General features: G+C 37.4%; 1 protein-coding gene across 2 annotated transcripts in view; it reads left to right on the top strand.

Moving 5' to 3' along the window:
• The window catches only part of TXNRD1 (thioredoxin reductase 1), a 35,478-nt gene extending 12,503 nt beyond the window's left edge, over nt 1-22,975 (top strand). For both annotated transcript variants that reach the window (XM_030960641.1, XM_030960642.1), the window contains exons 3-15: nt 461-586; nt 3,758-3,830; nt 3,947-4,066; nt 4,871-5,013; nt 5,143-5,258; nt 6,598-6,823; nt 8,855-8,947; nt 10,657-10,733; nt 12,325-12,481; nt 14,566-14,673; nt 16,035-16,130; nt 18,215-18,349; nt 21,518-22,975. In XM_030960641.1, coding sequence (XP_030816501.1) covers nt 461-586; nt 3,758-3,830; nt 3,947-4,066; nt 4,871-5,013; nt 5,143-5,258; nt 6,598-6,823; nt 8,855-8,947; nt 10,657-10,733; nt 12,325-12,481; nt 14,566-14,673; nt 16,035-16,130; nt 18,215-18,349; nt 21,518-21,580 — 1,533 coding nt within the window. In that variant the 3' untranslated portion in view covers nt 21,581-22,975. The remainder of the gene's footprint in view (nt 1-460; nt 587-3,757; nt 3,831-3,946; nt 4,067-4,870; nt 5,014-5,142; nt 5,259-6,597; nt 6,824-8,854; nt 8,948-10,656; nt 10,734-12,324; nt 12,482-14,565; nt 14,674-16,034; nt 16,131-18,214; nt 18,350-21,517) is intronic.
• Nucleotides 22,976-23,268: the final 293 nt, after the last annotated feature.

Genomic DNA, 23,268 nt, shown 5'->3' on the forward strand with positions numbered 1-23,268 from the left:
AGTAAGGCTGGTAATTATTGAGGATTAGTACAGCATTGCATAGGATTGTTGTATTTTCCTACAAACATATGCAGGAGGAGGGGAAAAACACTAATTATGGAAGTCCAGGGCAGATGAAAAGAATAAAATAAATTAATGGAATGCTTGTGTCAGCAGTTATGTATCGTGGTGTACAGTATGAGGAGGCTCTAGGGTTGCATTGTTGTGGGAAACTAAGTTCTGCAAGGAAGCCCAAGTACTCCAATGAACAAGAAAATATATAGTTCAGTATCTGACAGGTATAGAGCTATTCATAGATGGATTACAAAGATGAATTTAAAAGCTAATTAAAAGCAGAGCTCAGAAAATTCAAATGCAATTATGTTCTCTTATCACAATATTTGCAACTGAAAATACTAATTTATGAATACTGTAGGTAATGTTTCAATATTCCCAAATACTTTTTGTTTTTTCTGTTCAGGCACATAAGGAAGAAGAAAATCCTTGGAAGACAATGGAAGTGAATGGGTTTATGCCAGTGCCAGATTCCTATGACTATGATCTCATTGTCATCGGTGGAGGCTCAGGAGGTCTGGCAGCTGCCAAGGTATGAGGAGGAAAATACACATTTATACTTTCCTTGTAAGTAGGTGGGTGATATCCCCAGTGTCTTGGATTTGGTATCTCCAACACTGTAGGGGCATAACACTTTTGTCTGATCGGTGAAATTTCTTTCACTATTTTGCTTTTTCACCATTTTGGTTAGTGCCAATTATTCAATATTCTTTTCTCTATGTTCTGAAGAAGGAAAACATTGTATACGCCTTAATATTCCCTAAAACTCCTTACTAGAATGAAACTTGGTCCCCATTTATGGGAGATGATGCTGCTGGAAAACAGCAGGTAGATATCTTGATAGTGTTTTAGAAGTTGAATTTAAACTCAACTAAACAATTAAAAGGTTCTATTCAAAATTAACATCAGGAGGTATCTACTTTCGTATAGAAGTAGTATCTTTTCAGACATAGTTGTGTATCTTGTTTTAATTCCTGGCAATGGGGGAGATTCTGTGATTTTTGAGCTTACATAGTTGCATAAATGGAGATTTTGCCTATACTTACGCTATGGTCTCACCCTTCCTTTCCAGGGTCTGGTGTTTCCTGCCTGTAGCCAGATGAATTATGGGGTTTTGTTAGGATATTTAGATATTTTGTTAGGATAATTATGGGGTATTTGTTAGGATATTAGAAGTGTATCTAGAATTAAATAAAATTTAAAAATGCTGGTACAAAATACTCCAGCTGTTAGAGCTGTCATAATGCCAAATATTTTAAACTTGAAGAAATTTAGTGTAAGTTAGTAGCTCTCCTTTACATCGGTAGTCAGGCGCATGGCGTTTCTTCTGTCTATGGTAGGATTAGCTATTTAGAAGTGAATTGAGCATTCCTGTGAATAAAATTACTTTGTTGTTCAAGACCTGGAGCTGGATCATTCCTCCATTTGGGAGCATTTCTTTTGTTCTCGAGAAGTGGAGGAGGTCATGCACAGTGAAGGAAAATAAGGAGAAAATATTTCAGAATAGTGTTGGATTCACAGTGAACCCTGGTCTCTTAGAAGTACTTCTGTTATAATGGAAATGTGCAGGGCTGAGTGATGGATTGTAGATCCATCTATTTTCGTAGTTTACTGCTTCCTATCAATAGGGGCACTGTTGTCATGGTGTAAGATTGAGGACTGAAGGAAAGATCTATGAAAGTTCTGAGAACCATAAAGAGAAGCAAGTCCTGGTTTTCAGAGGATGGAGAGGTTCTGGGTCAGGAGAGATTAACAAGAGTAAAATAGAGTTTGCAGTAATGCAAAAAGAGTTTGCAGTAATAAGAAGCCAGCAGTTGAAATTTCTGTAAGAAGACTGGCACAGTGATGTTTATTGCATCATTTTTCAGTTGTAGAATAGAAAAAGTGTGGAAAATAAACTGCCTAAGTAGAAGTAGGAAAATAAACTGCCTAATTCCTTCAACTCAGTATGTGAAGCATATTGATTCTCAGTGTTCTCACCTGATTGTTAAGTAGAACAGAAGATGGTAGATCAATAAAGTCGACATCCCTATCAGTAGTAATGTGTGTATTTCTAATCAGTTTAATATAGTTGAAGTGAAACTGTTTTACACACATAAACTTCTGACTTTTACTTAGATTGTTCAATTTTTTAAAAATAATTCACTAAGAGTGTTTTAAAAAAACCAAACCAAAACAGAAAAAAAACCCAGCTACACAGCTCTCATACAAAGTTCCAGATACCTGCACTCAGGCTTGCAGCAGTTTACCCAGACTGGTTAGATGTGTGCTTTTCACTCGGAAACCTGCACCTTTGTGTTCACAACTTCCTCTCTACATTGTGCCCAGAGCTTGTTCCTTTGGAGGCCATTCTCCACAGGGGATGCAAACACTGTCAGGCTGACTTGGTACAACTCAGCTACAGACTCAGAATGGTGCTAGGCCCCTGCTCTCAGCTCACGCAGAACAGCTCCCTGAGCAGCCTTGCTGCATTCCTGCAGCACTGCACTGAGCCCTGAAAGGTTTGAGAACCTAAAGGGCAGGTTTGTGGCTGTGGCCAGATCACTCAGCCCACTCAGAAGTGGTTATATCTGTGTATGATCTCCGCCAAGGTGGCGATGCAATGCTGTGTTATGTGAGCATGTCGCTAAAGGCAAGCTTGGGAATCCATGTGTTCTGCTTAGCTAACCCTGGTTAAGGCTCTTTGGAGCAGTGCTTAAGAGTTGTCATCATAAAGGAGCTTTAATGATGCGTCTCAGTCCCAAAGTGCCTTTCTGAGGAACTTTCTCAGAGGTGCTGATAATGGCTAGGAATTAGCTTCTTGGCCAGACCTTTATTGGTCTATTAATAATAAATTATTATTTATTATATTCCACTTTATTGGAAGTGGAAATCCAGCACAGCAATATTTTCTGAAGGTGTCTATAGCCTGTGTTATTTGTAGTGTGATTTGCATTTTGCATGAAGTAAGATTCATTTAAAATTGAAATTCTGATTGTCAAATATTTGGATTAACAAGTATTACCGGTAACAGAATGCTGAAGGCTGTCCGGCTCCTCCCAAACCAAACCCAAGGCCTTAGAGTAATACCCTGTTCATATAGTTGTTACTGCTCACATGTCTAAGAATTCATCATATGATGCCAGCATAGTTGTGGCTACTCCAAGTAGCAAAAATATTTTGCTTCATCTCATGGGATGGTTTTCAGTATCATTTACAGGCATTAATTGTAGATTTGCTAGTGAAACTTAGGGGGAATATAGGATCATAGAGTCATTAAGGTTGTCATGCTTGGCCATGTGACTGGTTGTGTCATTTTCTGATGTGTTTTCAAACAAATGCTGGAGAAACCATTGAAAGAAAAATTGGATTATTTAGGAGTTTGTTAAGTAGATTAAAAGTAAATGGGTATGTTGGGAAATAGTCTGAACAAAGTGACAAGATGGAGGAGTGAAGAGGAGGTTGGACTCACAGAGTCTCCTGTGTATCAGCTGGTGCCATGTTGTTTTGTAGTAGAATGAATGCCTTTTTTGGCCTTTCAGCGTCTTTTTCCTACTGAATGCACAGATGAATTCAGAAGATTAATGACTGTCTGCTCCCTTGCAAATCATTCACTGTACTTAATTAAAACTCACAAAGCTTTTCAGCAATGCATGATGTTATTATCTACTTCAAGTTTAACTTCTAATATTTAGGTATGTATCTTATTTAATTTGTTTTGCAGGAGGCTGCCAAATACGAAAAGAAAGTGATGGTGCTGGACTTTGTCATGCCTACACCTCAGGGAAGCTCGTGGGGTAAATTTCTCTTCATTGCAATCCTCTTATAAAGGAGCTTTGCTCAGAGACTCTTGTTTTCATGTTTGAAATCTGCTACATTGATGTGAAAACCACATTCTGTTCCTTTCTCTCAGGTCTTGGAGGAACATGTGTAAATGTGGGCTGTATACCTAAAAAATTGATGCACCAGGCAGCTTTACTGGGACAAGCCTTGCAAGATTCACGCAAATTTGGGTGGCAGTTTACAGAAGAAGGTAAAGAAGGACACTTTTTCCAGTTTTGTCATTTGCATTGAAAATCCTGAGGTGCTTCATAATCAGGTGCATGTTGCAGTGCAGCATATGCTGGCTTTGACAATGTGAGGCAACTTTGGAGAGCTTACACATAAATTGAAGTGCCTTTCAAGTCTAAAGCCATGGGGCTTATTGCCTCCATGTTTTATCTGTTTGCTAATAGCTCCTGATCATGTTAGTAATTGATGAGACTGTTGTATGAAAAAAAGCAATAAGGTGCTTCTCCATTTCTGGATGTACCACAACATCTAAGAGAATACACCAGAATGTTGACTGACAGAAACTTCTTATAGTTACAAGCAAGGATTTCCTTTCCCCAAGTGTCTATCACTACTGTGTAAGAAGACAGATTTTACTTTTTATTATCTCTGATGTGCATGGTTATGGGATTATGATTTATTTAGGCTGCAATCCTGTATTTGGAAGCATGCAGAGGCACCTCTCAGACATGCATTGTCTTCATTTGTTGAGCAATGTCACCTGCTTACAGCTGTCAATATATATCTGTCAATATAAAACTGTCAATAATTCAGTAAGTCTTAATTTTCAATGTTTTAAGTCATACCTATTGCACTGTGACCTCTCATGTTATCTGTGCTGATGTAATTCTTTGAATTTCAGTATCTTTACCCTGAAATAAAACAGGAGTAAGACAAACCCAGTAAGAATGGGTCATGAAAATAATCTCTTTGAGAATAGCAATTTTGCTGGGGAAAAAGAAAAACTCAGACTAAAAGGTGAACCTTCCTCTTTTGTTGCTGACAGTCAAACACAACTGGATGACCATGACAGAATCTGTTCAGAATTACATTGGTTCACTGAACTGGGGCTATCGGGTTGCCCTGAGGGACAAGAAGGTCACGTATGAGAATGCATATGGAGAATTTGTCGGGCCACACACAATTAAGGTACTTCATAGCCATTCTTTGCTGTGTCTTCCTGTAGTGGTGTCTGAATAGAGATACTTTTCAAATAGAATAATTTTTCCTGTGGTGGGACTGTAAAGCGCTCACTTTGCACTAATACTTTGTATGCAGGCAACGAACAAAAAGGGAGTTGAGAAGCTGTACACAGCTGAGACATTTATCATTGCCACCGGTGAACGACCACGCTACCTGGGTATACCTGGAGACAGGGAATATTGCATTAGCAGGTAAAAACAGGGAGGAATACAAAGTCATTCCTTGTGTGTAAATACGTCCCCACACTGAGGAGCACAGTCTACTTGAAAGAAAACTCCGCACTTAGATATTAGGGAAAGTGGAAATAGCACAGCTGCTGATGTTATGAAGTTGGTAGGAATCTGTCTTCATGCACTGGGGCAGTCTTGAGCACAATTTTTTTCCCAGCTACTCAGTGAAGGTAATTCAGTTTTGGAAAAAATTGGTTTTGAGTGTCTGATTAATTGCTAATGGCAAGCAAAAATGTTATATGAAGAAAAAATGTGTTTTCATATCAGAGTATCTTTTAAGTTACTTGCTGTAGAAACAGAGGTTGGAATTACAGGCTGGCAAACCTATAGCAATGAAATAAATAATTGGCACAATTCCTCTGAAACCTAAACACCAAGTGGTGTGATTCCCTTTTAATAAGTGGCAATGAAATTAAAGATGACAGATAATACAGCCTGTAAAGTGGGGCTTTAAAGTGGCTTCAAGATGGAGGACTCAGAAATCCCAGAGTTAGACTATCAGATTGAGGCTATCTGTGTAATCTTTGTTGAGTTCCTTGGCATATAGGAGCTATGCTACAGCCTTTAACTGCACAATCACGTTTTATTGCATCACGTTGAGAAAAGGGACACTTATTTTAGAGTGAAATATTCACAGAGCTGTACTGTCAGACTGTAAGTGTGTAAATGTGGTGCCACCATGAGTCCTGGCTCTGTGGAGAAGCCCTAGTTTTATAGCCTAGGTCCAAAGTGTGGTAGAACTGATGTCACTTGATGAAGCAGTTGAAAGAAATGAAAAGCAGAAAAGGAGCATGTTTTCCATAATTTCATACTTCTATCTTTGCCTGTTATTGTTGTTGTGTGTATATCTGGCACTGTGTATAATGCTTCAGCAAAAGGACAAATCTTCAAAGTGATGATGGTACTTTATCTTAAAGCCGAACCCCTTCCACTTTTAGTTCTCATGAGTTAAATTTGCAGCAAAATATTTAAAGCAAGATTTAGAGGGGAAGTAAACACCTAGCTTTTTCAACAATTTGTCCTAAATTTCTGTTAAAAAAACTCTCCACATTTTTGTGGTGATTCAGAATTTTCATACTCCTTTTTTTTTGTATATGTACTCCTAAACATAACTTTTTCATCTGTCATATACTGATTTTGTATTCCAGATGAACTTCCAAAAAATTAAGCAGGGTGTTTTTTGTGAACAGGAAAAGGAATAAAATTCTATTCTTACAGAAAAAAAAAATATAAATCTGAAGCACACTACATTTTTCTGACTGCCTCTAATTTCCTTTTTCCTTTTCTTTTTTTTTTTCAGTGATGACCTTTTCTCTCTGCCTTACTGTCCAGGGAGAACCCTGGTGGTTGGAGCTTCCTATGTTGCCTTGGAGTGTGCAGGATTTCTTGCAGGCCTTGGATTAGATGTCACTGTAATGGTGAGATCCATTCTCTTAAGAGGATTTGACCAGGACATGGCAAACAGAATTGGTGAATATATGAAAGAACATGGAGTCAACTTCATTAGGGAGTTTGTGCCAATCAAGGTAGGCTCAAAGTGACTACAATTGATTGGGATGTACCTATCATAATGTTTTAAGATGTAAATTATTTTAGTTAATACAAAAGTTGAACTTTCATTACAGTATCTGCTGTGACATAGAATGGGTTAATTTTTGTTTTAAACCAACTCCATGAAACTCAATTAATTGAACTAATTAATCTTAATATGAAAATTTTGTGAGATTATGAAGTTCACTGTTTTTATCAGAATTGGTTGGGTTAATTTATGTTACACAGAAAATGTTACACCTGCTTATCCTGGTTCTTCTTGCAGGCCCATAATTAAGCAGATACATAATTTCCTCTAAGATCAGGGCCCAGTGCATCAAAAACAATTCCATTTTTCATTGCCAATTTTCAAATTTTCAGCCGGCAAATTCTGTTTATATGCTGAGGATTAGTGGACTATCCAGAAATGTAAATGGTCTTTAGAAGTATCATCTGTATAATTTACTTGGCAGAGTCCTTAAATACTTGCTAAATTTTTGTTGAATTCCGTAAGAGTGCTCATGCAGCTACTTACATATACTTATAGGCACATATGTAGGTAAATTCAGCTTGAATTTAAACCAAATTAGAAGTTCTGGAGCTTTTCTAATGGAAAATTGCCCTATCAAAGACTTCAGAGGGTGCTAACAGTATTTTTCTTTATGGTTTTTTCACCATACTTATTTTGAAATAGCAAATCACGTGTTAAGCAATTTCAATTTGGTGTTAAACCAATGTGCTGCTGAGTTTAACACTTTGGGGTTTAAAATTCAGTGAAGACTATTTATTTCCATTCTTAGCAGTATCAAGAGCAGCTTTAAAAATGCTCTTGCCAGTTCCTACTGTGGGTCTGAGCATCTCTCACAGAATGAGAGTTGCTGTAAGAAGACAAAATGGATCTCTCCAGGAACTTCGTTTTTATGCAGGTTTTTGTTGCATAAATCCCATGCTGTATGAAAAGTAGGGATGATTATCTAGGTTTTGTTGCAGACATGGCCTTTTGTAAGCCCTAATTGGGAATGAGAAAGAAGGAAGCTGTGTTTAGAAGCAGATAATTTCAACTAAATGGCAAACAGGCTCCTCCAGATGCATCCTGTGATAAGCAGTCCATTGCCACCATCACAAAATGCACTTCTGTGTATTTTGCCCTGTCCCGTCACTATATGTCTTTGATTTCAATGGGAATAAAGTATTTGGCCCTGTTTCTGAAGCTGAATATCCTTCAGCTTAAGTTGCTTCATAGGTTTTTAGCAGGTTTTCTCATCTCTTTCACACATCATGTTTGAAGTTATGCATGTTGTGCTTATTAAAACTTTTTGTTGGGACTTTTGAAGGTAGAAGATGAATTATTATAAATAATGTTGCCTTTGAATAGAAGCAGTTTAGCACAGTGATCCTTTAAGGTTGGTAAGATGGCACAGTTGGCTTTTCTAAGTTTAAAAAATGGACAGAAATAAAATCTTTATCAGAAACTTTGCTCTTTCTGTGTCTAAATATTGAACATGAAGTAGGAACAAGGGTGTTGTTGAAAAGTACCTTTTCATCTGTAGGATGAACACTAAAATTTCCCAGAGTTATGTTAAGTATTGCATGTCACGCTTACATGTCTGTTGTATGCATTGATGAGGCTTTTCTATGACAGTAGCTTCCCATGGGTGGAGGGAATGATGGCAGCACTTAGAGAAAATGTCTGATGGTGTTTCCTTCCTACTTGCTTCCTCTGTCCCTAGAGGAATGAGGGCATATGTCCCCAGGTCATGTGATGGGCTTGGACAAGAACTGAACCATGAGACCACTTTTAAAAACAGAAATGAGATTTTGTTTTGTTGGTCATAAAAATAAATGCAGGGACATAAAAAACACATTAAAATATGCAAGTAGAAATGTAAAGAATCTTTAGAGTAAGTGCCTAATTTTAGATCATGGTTAAAACTCTCTCAATGATATTTGGTGGGAAAAACATACATTGGTATATTTGTATTTGAAACTTTTTTTTTTTACCCCATCCAATCCCCAAATGGTTATAGGTTGAGCGGGTTGAGGAAGGAACTCCTGGAATACTGAAAGTTACAGCCAAATCCACAACAGGGGATCAAATAATTGAAGTGGAATACAATACTGTGAGTCCTGTCTATATGCATGAAGAATGTGAAATAGCCTTCCATTAAATGTTGATATTTTGTGGGGTGTTTTTATCCAATCATTAGATTTTTAAAAATTATTTTAGTCATTACAATATGCTAATTGCACACACTCAGCAGGTAATTAATCTGGAAATAAAAGTCCCCAAATCAATGGTTATTTTGCCTTGCCAAATCAGTTTGCATGCTTTTGAAACCTATTTCTTAGCTTAGGGGTGTAGATGAGCTTGGTCCTGTGGAATCAGTTGCAGGATTTTTTCCCTGTGGGATATTTGTAATAAATTATAAGCAATGATTTATAATAGCTTTCATAGTAATTAGGGCATGTTTTGTAGTTAGCACAAAACAATGGTCAGTGCAGGAGTTAAATGCATGACATGTCATCTCAAGGCCTATTCTTGACACATCTTCACAAACACAGCAAATGCCCTGTGGCAAGTCAGTCAGGAAACTTTGTTACACACTTAAGACAGTAAAATTGTAGTGTGCAGGCATGGTATTCTATGCTTGATTGACTGTTTCCATCACACCTCACTCCACTGATTTTCATAGGCCTTGATGCTGAAAGGAGAAAAAATAATTGTGAATAGAGTATTTGGAACCACACAGAATGCATAAAGACAGGCCTTTGCCAGCCTGGGACTTCAGACTGCAAATACTGTGTGCCAGTGACCTCGTTTACCTGTACAGTGCATCAGTCATCCCCTAAAAAAGGACACATAGTGCATCTGGGAGCCAATACTGTGAGAAAGTTTAACAATGACAGCAGAGCTGTTCCACAGGATTGTAATACTGGGGTTTTTCTAGTCCATAATAGTGAAAGCTTATTAGCAAGGAAATAAATTCCATCCTTTTATTAGCGAAACTTTTGGTTTCTTGTTGCTGCATTGTCACTGAAATGCTGTCGCTCCTCATAGAAGCTGCGAGCTGTGTGTGCTGCATTTTAAGACCTTCAGCTCTAAAGATGTGATGTGTTTGATCATCTGTAAGACTTGAAGGAGATCTTGGGATTCCTTCAGGACAGTTGTTAGTTGTCATATGAAAAGCATTGTTAGTTATCTGGGTAGTTGTCCAAGACTACAAAGCATGTAGCAATTTTCCTTGTGATAGCAGAAGTTGAAACACAATTTGTTAAGTTAGCAGAGTTGATAGGATCGGATTTTGGCCTTGACAAATGTTCAAACAAATAATATTCAAAAAATAATATACTTTGACAGTGGTTGACTGAGAGCCTATATAAGTAAATTATATTTTCAGATAAAAAAATACTATTTTATGATATTTTTATTTGCTTAAGCATCTGAGTTTCTTTCTTAAAGAGCCCTTTCCTTATGGAGCATTTTGAGGTCACCTGCTCTGGTAAGGATTCAGGAAAATATCTTGGTGTAAAACTGTAAGGAAATAAAGAATCTTTCCCTAACTGATTGGTTTAGAATATTCTTGGAGTATTCCTCAAGGGAAAGCTATTTGCCTGTTTTTAATCTTAGCATTAAAACCTGGTATTGTTAGGTCATGGTGGTAACATGGCTTGTTTTAAACTCTATGAATGTACAATGGATAGCAAATGTATTCACCTTACTGTGACCAAGCTTTAGATACTAATCTCTAGTATATATTGAAGATAATAGCAAAAGGAAAATGCACTTTTGAGTTTTTAAAAATCAGTCATGTGCATCGCTGTTTTGCAGGTGCTGCTGGCAATTGGACGAGATCCATGCACAAGAAAAATTGGTTTGGACAAAGTCGGAGTGAATATCAATGAAAGGTAAGGACAGATGTCTGTGTACCACTCACTGCTGAGTTTGTGTCATGTGCTGTTACAATGGTAGTGGTGCAGAGACACCCAAATCTTTGAGGAAAAATTTGTCTCTTGTTTCTGTACACTTGGGTGGGAGACCATGTAGCAGATAGCTGCATTTTCTCCCATGGTACTGCTGCATTTGCTTTTTTGTTGCTGAAATGTCAATTTCTAATTCCTGGGAGGAAAAAAGTGTCTATTTCATTCTTTCTAGATTTACAGGTCCATCTTAGCTTCTTCCAGCCACAGGGTTTTCTAGGATCTGTCAGTTGTTCCTTTTATGCTCTTTTTCTCATCTCCTTGCTTTTATCACCTCTTGGAACAAAAATCTGTTTGTTCATACAGGCTTTTAGAGCAGTGAGTTTTGTTCATATTTTAATGTAAAAGCTGCTATATGTTATTTTGAAAAATAAGGTTCAAGTAGCATTCCTTAAACTCCCATGTGAAATTCTTGATGTGTTTTAGGTTTTGGAGGGTTTTATTTCTTGCCTTTAAGCAACCTTGGATACAATCTGTGTCTTCTGTAGAAGAGTATTTGATGTTAAATGTAGTGAGGTTGTTGTACCAGGGAGTGGAGCTATCAGCAACATTTTCAATATTGGTAACTAAAACATCTTGCAGGCATGTGGGTCCTCAGAGTTCTTCCCTTTGAAGAGAAAACAAGGGACCATGACCGTGACCAATGCAGAGTATTTACATACGGATGCAGTAACTGATGTTGTCAAGGGGAACAATTGTGGTATTTCAAATAAGTGGAAATTTTGGTCCACTCAAAATTGGCACATCCATGTTGGTTTGTGGAACAGTACGCATCTTTCTGATGTCAGGACACCTATTACTAGTTTAATAGAATGAACTATAAAGTTATTAGCATACACTGTAAAATTTTTAGTGAGTGCAAAATTGAGGAAGTTGGATTTTTAATATGGGAATTGCTACTGGTTTCTCAAGTAACTGTGTTTCTGTGTCTGTCTGATTAGGTTTCCCTGTTACATGTGTTTCCTGCAGTGATTACTGCACTATCTCATTTATTGATGAAGTAGGAAATATTAATAATTAAAAACTTCCATTAGCTCAGTGCACTTGCAGCTAAAAAGCTTGCTGGCTGTTCCTTAGGTATGGTGTGTAACAGCTTGACCTGTCTCTGTGTAGAAGCCTGAAGAATAAGTTTCTATAAACAGCTTCAGCCACTGGACTGACATTTCAGTAGTGGAAAAATTGTTTTGTCCTACAAAAGGAGTGGGAAAATGTCTCTTCCTGTCATTCCTGAAAGTTGCCAGTACACAGCTCAGCTGGTGGTAGAAGGTGTTTCAGGAAGAGGTGCTTCACCTGAGTGATTCAGGAGATGAATTGCAGCTTCTGAAGCTACCTCCTCATCCAGTGTGTGAATTCCTGTAGTTTTGGTCAAATTTGCCCTATTTTGTATTCCTGCCTGAGACTGTAAGTTTATGAATACGAATTCTTTCCTTCATACTTCACATACAAGTCTTTCTCTTAAAGCTAAGGGGCCTGCAAGTTATTTACACCTCCAGCCTTTTCTTGTTAATTCCAATTGCAGAACGGGAAAAATTCCTGTCAATGATGAGGAGCAGACAAATATTCCGTATATCTATGCTGTTGGAGATATCCTGCAGGACAAGCTGGAACTCACACCAGTGGCAATCCAGGCAGGAAGGTTGTTAGTTCGGAGGCTTTATGCTGGGACAACCACTAAGGTAAGGAACCAGTTGCCACGAAACACTGTCACTGCTCTGCTTCTAAGCGCAGAGTGCAAGTCTGCTTGCTTGTGGAAAACCCAGTAGAATTTTAAGGATTAGCTTTGATGATCATTTTAATTTTCCCCCGGCAAAGATATTACTGCAGATGTGTTTGGCTAATTGTGTAGGAAGAAATTAATACCTTTTGGATTAAGCAGTAGTCTCTTTTTTTTTCCTATTAAGAGGGCTTAGTTTTCTCTCAAAGTACAATGATAATGAAATTAACAGAGATCATTTAACTTGTTTTCAATTCTACTGCCTTCCTTTAAAGTCATCAATGTTTCCCATCCTGTAAAGTGCTTTAACACCAATTCAAAGGCAGTTTGCTGAACCTACCTACGTCCCTAATAGAGTGGAATAGGAGTTTGTGATCTTAATTTTCAGTCTTATTTTAATGAATTTTTTTCATTTCTCATCTGTATGTTTTCAATGTAATATGCAGCCCTAATTGTAGTTGAATGTGGACACAAAGGAAGATGAGATGTACCAGTAACTCAGTACATGTTTATACCTGAGTAGTTGAATTAATGGATTCAGTGTTCATGTTTCATACTAGTGCAGTTCTGGGTTTCAGCCAGATTATGGTTGCTCAAATGGGAGTAATGTAGGTACTCATTTACACCTTATGTTTAAACCAGAAGGAAAGGAGAGTGCCTTTAAAGAACTGTTACGCTGATATGGGTGCTTGTCTCACCTTCATAACCATATGGCATGACCATAAATGTTTATCCCTTTCAGAGCCTGCCGTATTCATAGCAAGTTCAGCTATCAGCCAGATTTAGAGCATGATTGAGTTCTTTGTTTTACATTGGCAGATACGGCAGCAACAGAACCCTGAATCAGTGCACATAATGTCATTGAAATAGCCAGGCAAGGTTTAAGAAACTGTAGCAGAAGCTGAATTTTTTTGTTGCTGCAATGCTATGAATATGTCTTAATTTACATTTTATGCCAGATAAGTCTGTCAAGGTACAAAAATTGCTATGCTGCCAAAGGAAGCATTCTTATTCAGTGAATCTACGAAACGAGCAACTACTTTAAAAAAATGGGAGTGTGGCTCATACCGCCTTTGTAACAAATCTGGAGAAGGTGATTGAAATGTAACGGGTGTTATGGATAGGTGGGGCAAGAACAGTAGTCAGCACCTTAGTTGATCCCCAGTCACAAAGGAAATTAATTAGAGTTGAAATATGTAGAAAATAAAATTGCTAGACATGAAATAGAGCTGACTGGCCTGCTAGTCTGCTATAGCAGAATGACTCATTTGGTGGATATGGGAAGAGCAGTGTATGTTTGTTTATTTTGAGTCTAGTGAAAGCTTTTGACACTGCCTCCATAACATTGTCATGGACAAAGGGATGAATTGCAGGCTGGGTAAGTGGGCAGTGAGGTGGGTTGAAAACTGGCTGAACAGACAAGCTTAAAGGCTCAGCTGAAGGCCAGTCACTGGTGGTGTGCCACAGGGTTGGGCTTGGTTCCAGTGCTGTTTAACAGCTAAACTAATGGATCTGGATGCTGAGAACAAGTGCACCCTCAGAAAGTTTGGAGATGATACAAAACTGGGAGAAGTGACAAGTTTTCACTGTCCCCCCAGATGGTTGTACTACACGTCATTGGTTCTTCGGCATCACCTAGGCCACAGCTGATGAAAAAAGAGTGTTGAATGGTAATGGTGCCCTTGCAGCATCCCCACCTAAAAATAGTATGCTTCCTAGAAGTGGTTGAACAGGCAACTTTTATGTCCCGTTTGGCCTGTGATCTGGTACATTTTTTAAATAGGGCACTGAATTTCCTTTTCCATTTAATCAATGCCTGCTAATGTTTGAGTGGCTTTAAGCTGTCTTTTTTTTTTCTTGCTCTAATTAACACCTCTGGAATGAACAAACAAAAAACTGTACCTTAATTTGAGACAATTTTAAAAAAGCAAAAGAGCTTCCAGTATTGTGAATAATCAAGCTTTTCTTGCTGTGTTTCAGACTGCTGTATGCTGGTTTTATTACTGATGTTGTGTGGGTTTTCGTTTTGTTTTGAATGCCATACAGTGTGACTATGTGAATGTTCCGACTACTGTATTTACTCCTTTGGAGTATGGAGCCTGTGGGTACCCTGAAGAGACCGCAGTGGAGAAGTTTGGGGAGGAAAACATTGAGGTAAATGCCTTAATTTCACCTGGGTTTTAGTTTTCCAATTTGTAATTTAAAATAATATTAAGAGTAAATTAAAACAGCATTTTGTGCTCTCATGTAAGGACAGGAGGTGACTAGGTACATTTTTTGTCTTCCTTGGCTGTTCCTAGACATGTTATAAAAATAATCCTCAATTCCAATAGCTCTAATTGCAGATATGTTCTATTTTTGGCAAAGGGGGGCTTAAAGGTGGACTGTTTGGTTTAAAAAAAATAGAAAAAGGGTTTCTATGTGTCTGAAAATACTTCAGGATAATTTTAAACTGGGTATATGCTGGAATTAATACACTGGTTTTAATGACAAAGTGGAGCTTTTGTACCTACAGCGTGGCAAATTTCTTACCATAGTGATTTTTACTTTATAAAGCCAAATGTTAGCTCATTTTCCTGTTTCCTTTGACTGTACAAAGAGGTATGTGCTTAATTTTACTCATGTGAGTAATCCCTTTTCATTCCCTGGGATTGCTGGTCAGGAGTGAAATTAGACAAATATAAGCACTTAGTGTCTTGAGGCTGTTCTTCCAAAATGCTGTACTGACCACATTACAGAATGCATGACGGGAGGAAATCTCACAATAAACTGAATTTTTATGTCCTGCAAATATCACCTGAGGAGCATTATTTACAGAAATAAGCAGTAAGTGGTAGTGCATGAAGTTGAGAACTTGTCTCCCTCTTAGCTGACTTTTTCCGATTTGAACTGTGGAGGAAAATAAGTAAATAAAACTCAAAATGGCAGTGTGAAAAACACTGTAAACCTGACCACAGGGCAAAAGCTTAAATTCTTTTCTCCCTTCAAAGTTTGTATATACCCAGGCAAATTTTTGTTATTGAGTGAAGTTCTTGGTGTTATATGTGAAACACTGGACCCTTTATTCTGGAAAATGCACTTTTGAAATTTTGAAAGCATTTTATTTTTTTAATATGCACCCAGAAGCATTTGTGCTTTGGCTAAGTCCTCATTTAATGTATTCTGACCTCTTTGTTGTGTCACCTTATTGGCTTTTGTTTTTGCAAGCCTCAATAAGATTATTGAGTCACTTCTGATTTTGTAATTTAATAAGAACATGGTGAACTATATAATATTCTGGAAGTGTAATATTCTTATGGCTTCTCATTTTTAAATTATTGGATGTCACTAGTACTTGGTTTATAGAGACTTCTGTCTTTGGCATTCATTAAGGGAAAAGAGTATCATCATGATTTCAGATGTTCTAAATACTGTGTACATAGCTCATTATTTAGGATAATCTGGCAGCTTTTGGAAGATCATGTTCTCTGCTTGGAAGTTTTATGACTCTTTTTTAACCTGTGTTTTATTTCCAGGTGTACCATAGTCATTTCTGGCCACTGGAGTGGACTGTGCCATCCAGAGATAACAACAAATGCTATGCAAAGATAATTTGCAATACTCAAGATAACGTAAGTTATCCTTAATGTAAGTTAGTTCCTTCCTGGGAAAACAATATCTAAATGCTTATCATAAAACTGTTGATGACACAACAGCTATAAATAGGTTGTTTTTAACAAATTAAAATGAATTTAAATTTGCCTACCTTTTGAAGTGTAATAAATATTTATAGTGATGAATATTTCTGCGTATACAAAACCAACTCCCAGTAAAATACAAAATTCTGCCATTGTTATTTGTATATGATACTTCTTCCATATATGTAAAATAAGAAGTAGAGATCTTTAAGACTGTTGATTAACTTTGAGAAGTGAGCAAATCAATGCATGTAAAAAGGGTTAGGAATTTTATTGGTTAATTCTCTCTGCCCCAGACTTGGACATTCTCTTCTGGGAGACTCTTCTCTCTGAAATTGAGGTCTCTCAGAAACTATCACAACTTGTAACCACTCCAAATTCACATGTGTTCATAAAATTCTTGAGCTTGTTCTAACAGGATAATGTATCTTCCCTGCACAAATCCCATTTAGGGTGATAATACCAGGATTATCCTTGGACAAGGATAAAATTTCCTGGCCGTGGAAATGTACACTACCCGCTGAAGCAAAAGCAAAACTAGTAATTGGTCAGAAGAATTGGTGTGGCTGTCTCAGAACGATCATCATCTGTTCAATAAAATGTAGTTGATTTTATTAATATAAATTATTATTAAGAGTAATATTCTATTAAAATATATTCCTGTTAAGATGGTGGCATATCTGTCCTATGAGAAAAAACAAAACTTACTTAACCTATATTCATCTTTCTTAGATACAGATTTTGCTTCCTGCAGTCTTTCTAAGCATCTTGTCAATATTTTGTAAAATTTGCAAACCTGTCTATCTCCTCCTTCTGGAGGAGTTTGCAGTAGTGTGGAAGGTATTTTAGAGCCTTTAGCTATGCTCTAACCCAGAGTTACTTAAGAAAATGCAAAGATTTAATGGTGATTTAAAGTGTTTCATTAATTTATTTTCACTTCTTGTCTTGAAAAGTTGAAACGTTTAAACATCTAGGTGTAGTGCTGAAAGTTACCCTAGAAACAAATAATAGTTCAGTAACTATTTAAAACTTTCATTGCCTTGGTTTCATTGCTGTGCTTTTATTTTGACATATGTCAATATTTCTAAAGGAAAATTAAGATAATTCCATTTTACTTATTACCTGATTATAGCTTTCCTTATTTAAATAAACCCTGTGGTAAATCTCAGTCCTCAGATTTACTGAAAGAATAATAATTTTTCAGTAGTATTCACTATGCTCAATATATGTAATATATTCTTCCTGCGGGAAGAGCAGGTAACTTTTGATACTCAACTGAGCTATATCTATGCTGACCAAAAACTGATGAATTCCCTGAAGGCCACTAAAGCTCACAGCAGGTGATGTGCTAAATTTTCATGTTTCTCTCATTAAGAAACGCAGGTCAAGTCAGTACAGCTTGTTCTGCTGGATGTTTTCTGGGGATGTATGTGCAGTGTGATGTGTTCTGCAATTGAACAGGAGTATAGAGAGGAAGAGTGTGAATGGTACCTTCCTTGTAACTGGATGGGGTTTTTTGCCAGTCTCTAAGCATATTATCTTCCACTGAAAGCCAACACTGCCACAAGTGTCATTGACAGTTCAGTTAGAATAGACTTCTTGCCATGTCTGGTTGGCCACAACTTCAGCTTGTGGTCCTTTCCTGTGAGCAACGATCAAACTGAAAATTCTTCAACAGATACAGACCCTGTAGCCACCTACCACAGACCCTCATACTGAAAACCTTAATGCAGGGTGCTCACCTTTAGTTAGGCAAATGTTCTGTTGGCACGAGTGGAATAACTCACCTGAATAAAATCTCCTGAGTTCCTAGTTGAATCTTTGGAGAGAGAGAACTAAATTACACAGCCGCACATCTGTTGGTGCTAATTATAATTCACATTTTAGTGGTTACATTAATTTGTGATATGTTTTGTGAGCTGATTAAATTATATACTCCGAATAAGAAAGCTTTACCTGTTGTCTAAAGAGAACTGAATTCATGATTGTGCTTGCATTTGATTGTCTTTGGCATTTAGGAGAGAGTCATTGGCTTCCATGTCCTTGGTCCAAATGCTGGAGAGGTCACCCAAGGGTTTGCAGCTGCTATTAAATGTGGGTTGACAAAAGAGCAGCTGGACAGCACCGTAGGAATTCATCCTGTCTGTGCAGAGGTTTGTATACAAAGTCACTTCAAAGCCCAGCTTTCATGGCATTCTGGGGTAAGGTGTTAGAAATCTGAATAACAGAGCTCTATTAAAGAAGTCCAAATTTGCAGGAAGGTGGGGGGAGGAAAGGAGAGGAAATTATCTGGTTTTATATTTAGAATTCTAACGCTTAGGCTTAGTCTGGGAGTTTTAAAATTGTTTTTTAAAAATTGTGTTCATTTGTGAAAAGTTTATGCCTTCCCTTAATCCAGTTCTCTCTCTACTGGAAAGTATAGAATTTTTATCCTACTTAAGATTATGAAGGCTTCAAATACTATTTCTGCTAAAGCTAGATAAGTGCACCCAAAATAGGCTTACAAACTAGTGCTGGGAAAGGGGACCAGTTACATGACAATTTTTTTATTAAACTCTCTCCTCTTAAAGATCTCTTCTTTATCCTGTAGCCTTTCAATTCATGAAGCCACACAAATATTTCTACTTTTTATCTTGCTGTTCCTCTTAAATGAAGAGCTCAATTTTCTCTAGCAGGTGTGGAACAGCTCCTCCCAGATGTAAATCAGAGATTGATTTTAGTAGCATTAGGACCAGTTTATATTAGCTGAGGATCCCCGAAAGCTTTTTTATGACCTGTGTAAGTCTTCATACAGAGTCTCTGGTTGTGTTAGAAGTAAAGCAGTACAAGGGAGCACCAGAATGCTCCTCTGCAGAAGTGACATCCACCTCTCTTCTTTCCTACTTTCTAGGTGGTTTAGTAAAAGCAATGCAATAAGGACTCCATTGATGGACTGCTACCAATCTAAATCCTCTACAAAGCATTCACAATATATTCTGTTCTTTGTAGTACCATTTAATGGTATTCTTGGAGGCCCTTGAAGAGAGCTAGCAGGTCCTTGTCTTCCCAGGGGGCCTGTGGAGGGGGATCTCTGAGGGCAGCATTCAAACCTGTGAACTCAAGTGGGATATTAGCATATGCAGTGTGAAGAGAGGATGAGAGTCATAATTTATTCTGGACATCTGAGCTGCTAAAACTGAAACTGAATAGAATGATGATCAGACATAATTCAGGGAGGTAATTTCAGATAATCAGATTTGTTTGAGTGGGGGAGGAAGAAACTGGCTCAGGAGAAATATGCTATTTAAAAGCTCCAGGAAACACTGATTATTTTTAATGACAGTCTTCAAAAGGGTTTTTTATGCTTAATTTAATCTCTTGAGCAGTAAATAAAAGTCAAAGTGCAAGATGGCACTCTTCGATTAGAAAAATGCTTGAAAACTGGGATTTGTGAGAAATGAGCATATCGGATGAATAGAATGATGGATAATATCACTGTTATCTTTGTTACATCCCTGTAAAAGTTAAAGAAAATGAAGTCTGATTTGAACAGGAAGGGCCAATGTTACAGGGTCAAGTGCTGACATCTTCACTGGCACTAGTACTAATTAATTGCTAAGTCTCTTGTGAAACATGGTTTTATTCCACTTGAAGAAAACCTTAAGACTGAGGGTCCCATTTTCACTGTCTACGAATTAGAGCCAGATTTTCCTTCTCTTCTTGAAGGAGCATTTTATTCTGCAGAAAACAGGAGCTCAGAATGGAATTTCTTGCAAGGTTGAGTGCAAATAACTGCAAGCACATAACTGGTAGGACCTCAGCCATACAGAGAATTACATCTCAGCCTCAGCTGCACTGTGCTGCCTGAAATTCGGGGGTGTACTATTGATCATCTGTGATGAAGAGAAATTGTCTCCTGAAAGCTAGGGTGATTCTTCCAGGTAGCTAATGATGGCTTTCCAGCCATTGGATCTAAGGTTTTGTCTTCTCTTAAGTAACAAACAAATCCTATCTAAAATACTTGTTTTCAACAATTATCAAATTACTCCAGCTGGCTTACTAGGAAGCAGTGTGGACCCCTCCCACACCTGGAGCTTGCAGTCTGGCCAGGAGGAAAGCACATAAATTTTGTGCTTTTTAATCTTGGTCTTTTGAAGTGAAATAACAATAAATGAAGACTCCTATATGTTGTCAGGCTGTGGATCAGAAATGAAGTCTACAAACCCCTCTCTCAAAACATGCACTATATTTTAGATAAGTCACTGTTCTTATGCCATATATATTAGACATGCATTTATCTTCCTGATTTGTGGATAATGCTTTATGTGCTTATAGAAAGTGGAAGAGGTTTATCATTTATTGATGTTGTCCTCTGAAGAGCTGCTAGCAGTCTTAATGCAGCAAAACTTCTACTTAAAGAAATATGTCTTTCTGATCCCCATTATCTTTAGATAATTCAGTGTTATTTGCATAGCTGAAACGTGTATGTACTATATCCTGTGCTAAGTTTATTCTTCCTGAGAGATGGCTCTGATGATAACTAATTATTGCAACTTTGAAACATTTAGATAGCAGTGGTTTTGACTTCCGTTTTTCCTTTCTATATTGTATGTATGCAAAACAATGCAATTATTTGCATAGTAAAGTACCAGTATTAAGCAAATGTTTATAGAATCTTCCTTCCCAAATTTTAATCCGTTAATTTTACAATAATTATTTAGGAATAATATATCTATAAATATTTATTTATTTATTTATTTATTTATTTTTCTTTAATGTGACTTAAAAGTAGTAAAGACTGGAATTTTTCAAATTCGTTTTACTCAGTGTTCCCATAGCTGTTGTCAAGAGGACACAGATACCGGACATAATGTCTTCATCAGCAATCACTTCCCTGTTTCTATAATGGCTAGAAAGGCACAAAGGCAAAATTCTCTCCAAATGCCCATGCCTTGAGTTAACTTCACTTTCCCCCACAAAGAAGTTTTCTTTGAGCCATAAAGACACTTATTCATTAGGTGTACTGGAGTCTATTATTGCTGAGCTTGTTCCCACTGTAAAAACTTAGGAGCATTAAGATAAGAGGTGGTATAAAGCCATGTGACTTCCTTAATTCTTTCTTTTCCACTGTAAAAGGAAGAACATAAGTTAAATGAAGAGAACAGAAGTAATTTGTGTGTGTGTGTGCTGTTTAATGGCAAGGACTTTAAAAGTAGGATTTTCATTATTTTCTTACTTTAAGAAGTGGTTCCGATTTTGAGCATCATGCCCAATTTAATCTTCCAGGAAAAAAGAAAGTAGATTTAGCCATGCTGAGAATCTTCTTTCTTCTTTGTCTCAAGGTATTCACCACCCTGTCTGTGACTAAGCGTTCTGGTGAAAACACCACTGTGAGTGGATGCTGAGGGTAAATTCCCCCATCATTGCTATTGCCAGAGACTGACTTTCATCACAGTGTCTGACTCCTGCAATTCAGAAGATTTTGGGAGAAGTCGCCCTTGGACACCTGCAGAAATGTGTAGAGCTTAACCTGGACATTCCATCATCCTAATGAGAAGAGCTCTGTGGAAGTTGGTCACTTGTGGTGCCTGGCTGGCAATTAGCAATGCAATGGGAATCTGGACTGTTGAGCTGCTGATTAGCAGGGCATTTAATAAATGCCTTCATGAAGTCATAGCCTGAAGCCTGCATTGTCTGGTGGGCAGTGATGGAAGAACTGCTAGCACAGCTGGAAAACAACTGTTTTGGTTTGGCTTTATTCCTCTCTAGTTTCTTTCATGAACATCCCTTTCTAGATCTTTCCAGAACAAAGAACTTCCCACCTCAGAAAAATTCCTCCCAAGTTCAGGTAGTTGTATCAGATAAAATAGCTCCTGTGTTCTGGATCATGACACACAAATGCAAGGTCTCCTCATAAGCATACATTTTACCAGCTTACATGCCTATAGAGGGCAAGTTCTACTTGTTTGATCATGAGGAAGAAAATAGCCTTGGAAAAAAGTTTAGTACCACCTAAAACAACATATTTCTTGCCTTCCAAACTGACTATGTTGTGACTTTTTATTTAGAGAGCCTTATTTGTGAAAACATTCTCAATGAGAAAGGAAAATAATTTACAAAGGCCTTTTAATACAGAAAGTTGTTGTGTTTCTTCCCTGAAATCATGCATATAATGCAGATGTGATGATCTTAGCTCTTTCTGAAGCTTATGTGATTATAATGAATCTGCTTTGGAGCTGACAGAATTCCAATGTTGAATGAATTGTCCTTCCAAGAGCTCTGTGCAACTTCATTAAATTTGAGTAAATTTCTTTCTTTCCAGGTGAGCTGTCATAAGCTGCACTGTTTCAGGTCTAAACTGGCCACTTTGAACACAAAAGTATTGAGATTTCCTGGAGATTAGTGAGCCCTTAAGATAAAAAAATTACGCAACCAAACAATACTGCCCTCCAAAACAACTATCCAAACAAACCCTCCAGCCAAACTCCAAAAACCAGTAGTGAAAAATCTGTTTTGTGTAAATAGGGTCTAAAAGTTCTATTTAGTTCCATGTGTGCTATGTTTAATATTTAATTAAGAAAACAATACTTTTAAAACAGAGGTTTCAGTGAAAATACCAAATTCTTGAATATCTCTCCTGTGTTGGATAAGCTGCATATTTACTTGTCAAGAAATGGCGAAAGTGGTTCTTTGTATTGGAGATGAATGTGGTTTTTTGATCTGTTTTTCCATTTCCCTCTCTTTTAGTGAAAGATTTGGATTACTTTTATTAAATGGTTGTTGGGAGTTCAGTAGTGCATTGTGAATTCCCCAGCCCTGTAGGCAGAATGCCTCATGCATAATTTCCTACCTGGTAACAAATTCTTGTATTTCTACTGAGATTTCTAAAATAGTGTTGTTAGTTATTTTTATAAACCCGTACATAACTGAAGAATTTTTAAACGTGTTTTGTATGGTATTTGGAAGGGTCTGTGATTGTATTTTTCTGGCCAGTTTAATAAATTAATCCATTTGCACAATCAGATGCTCCTTGTGATGCCTCTTCCAAGCAGACACCAGGTGACAGCAAGGCGACTGTTTTTTCAAGGGCCAG

Source organism: Camarhynchus parvulus, chromosome 1A (assembly GCF_901933205.1).
Source record: "Camarhynchus parvulus chromosome 1A, STF_HiC, whole genome shotgun sequence".
NCBI lineage: Eukaryota > Metazoa > Chordata > Aves > Passeriformes > Thraupidae > Camarhynchus > Camarhynchus parvulus.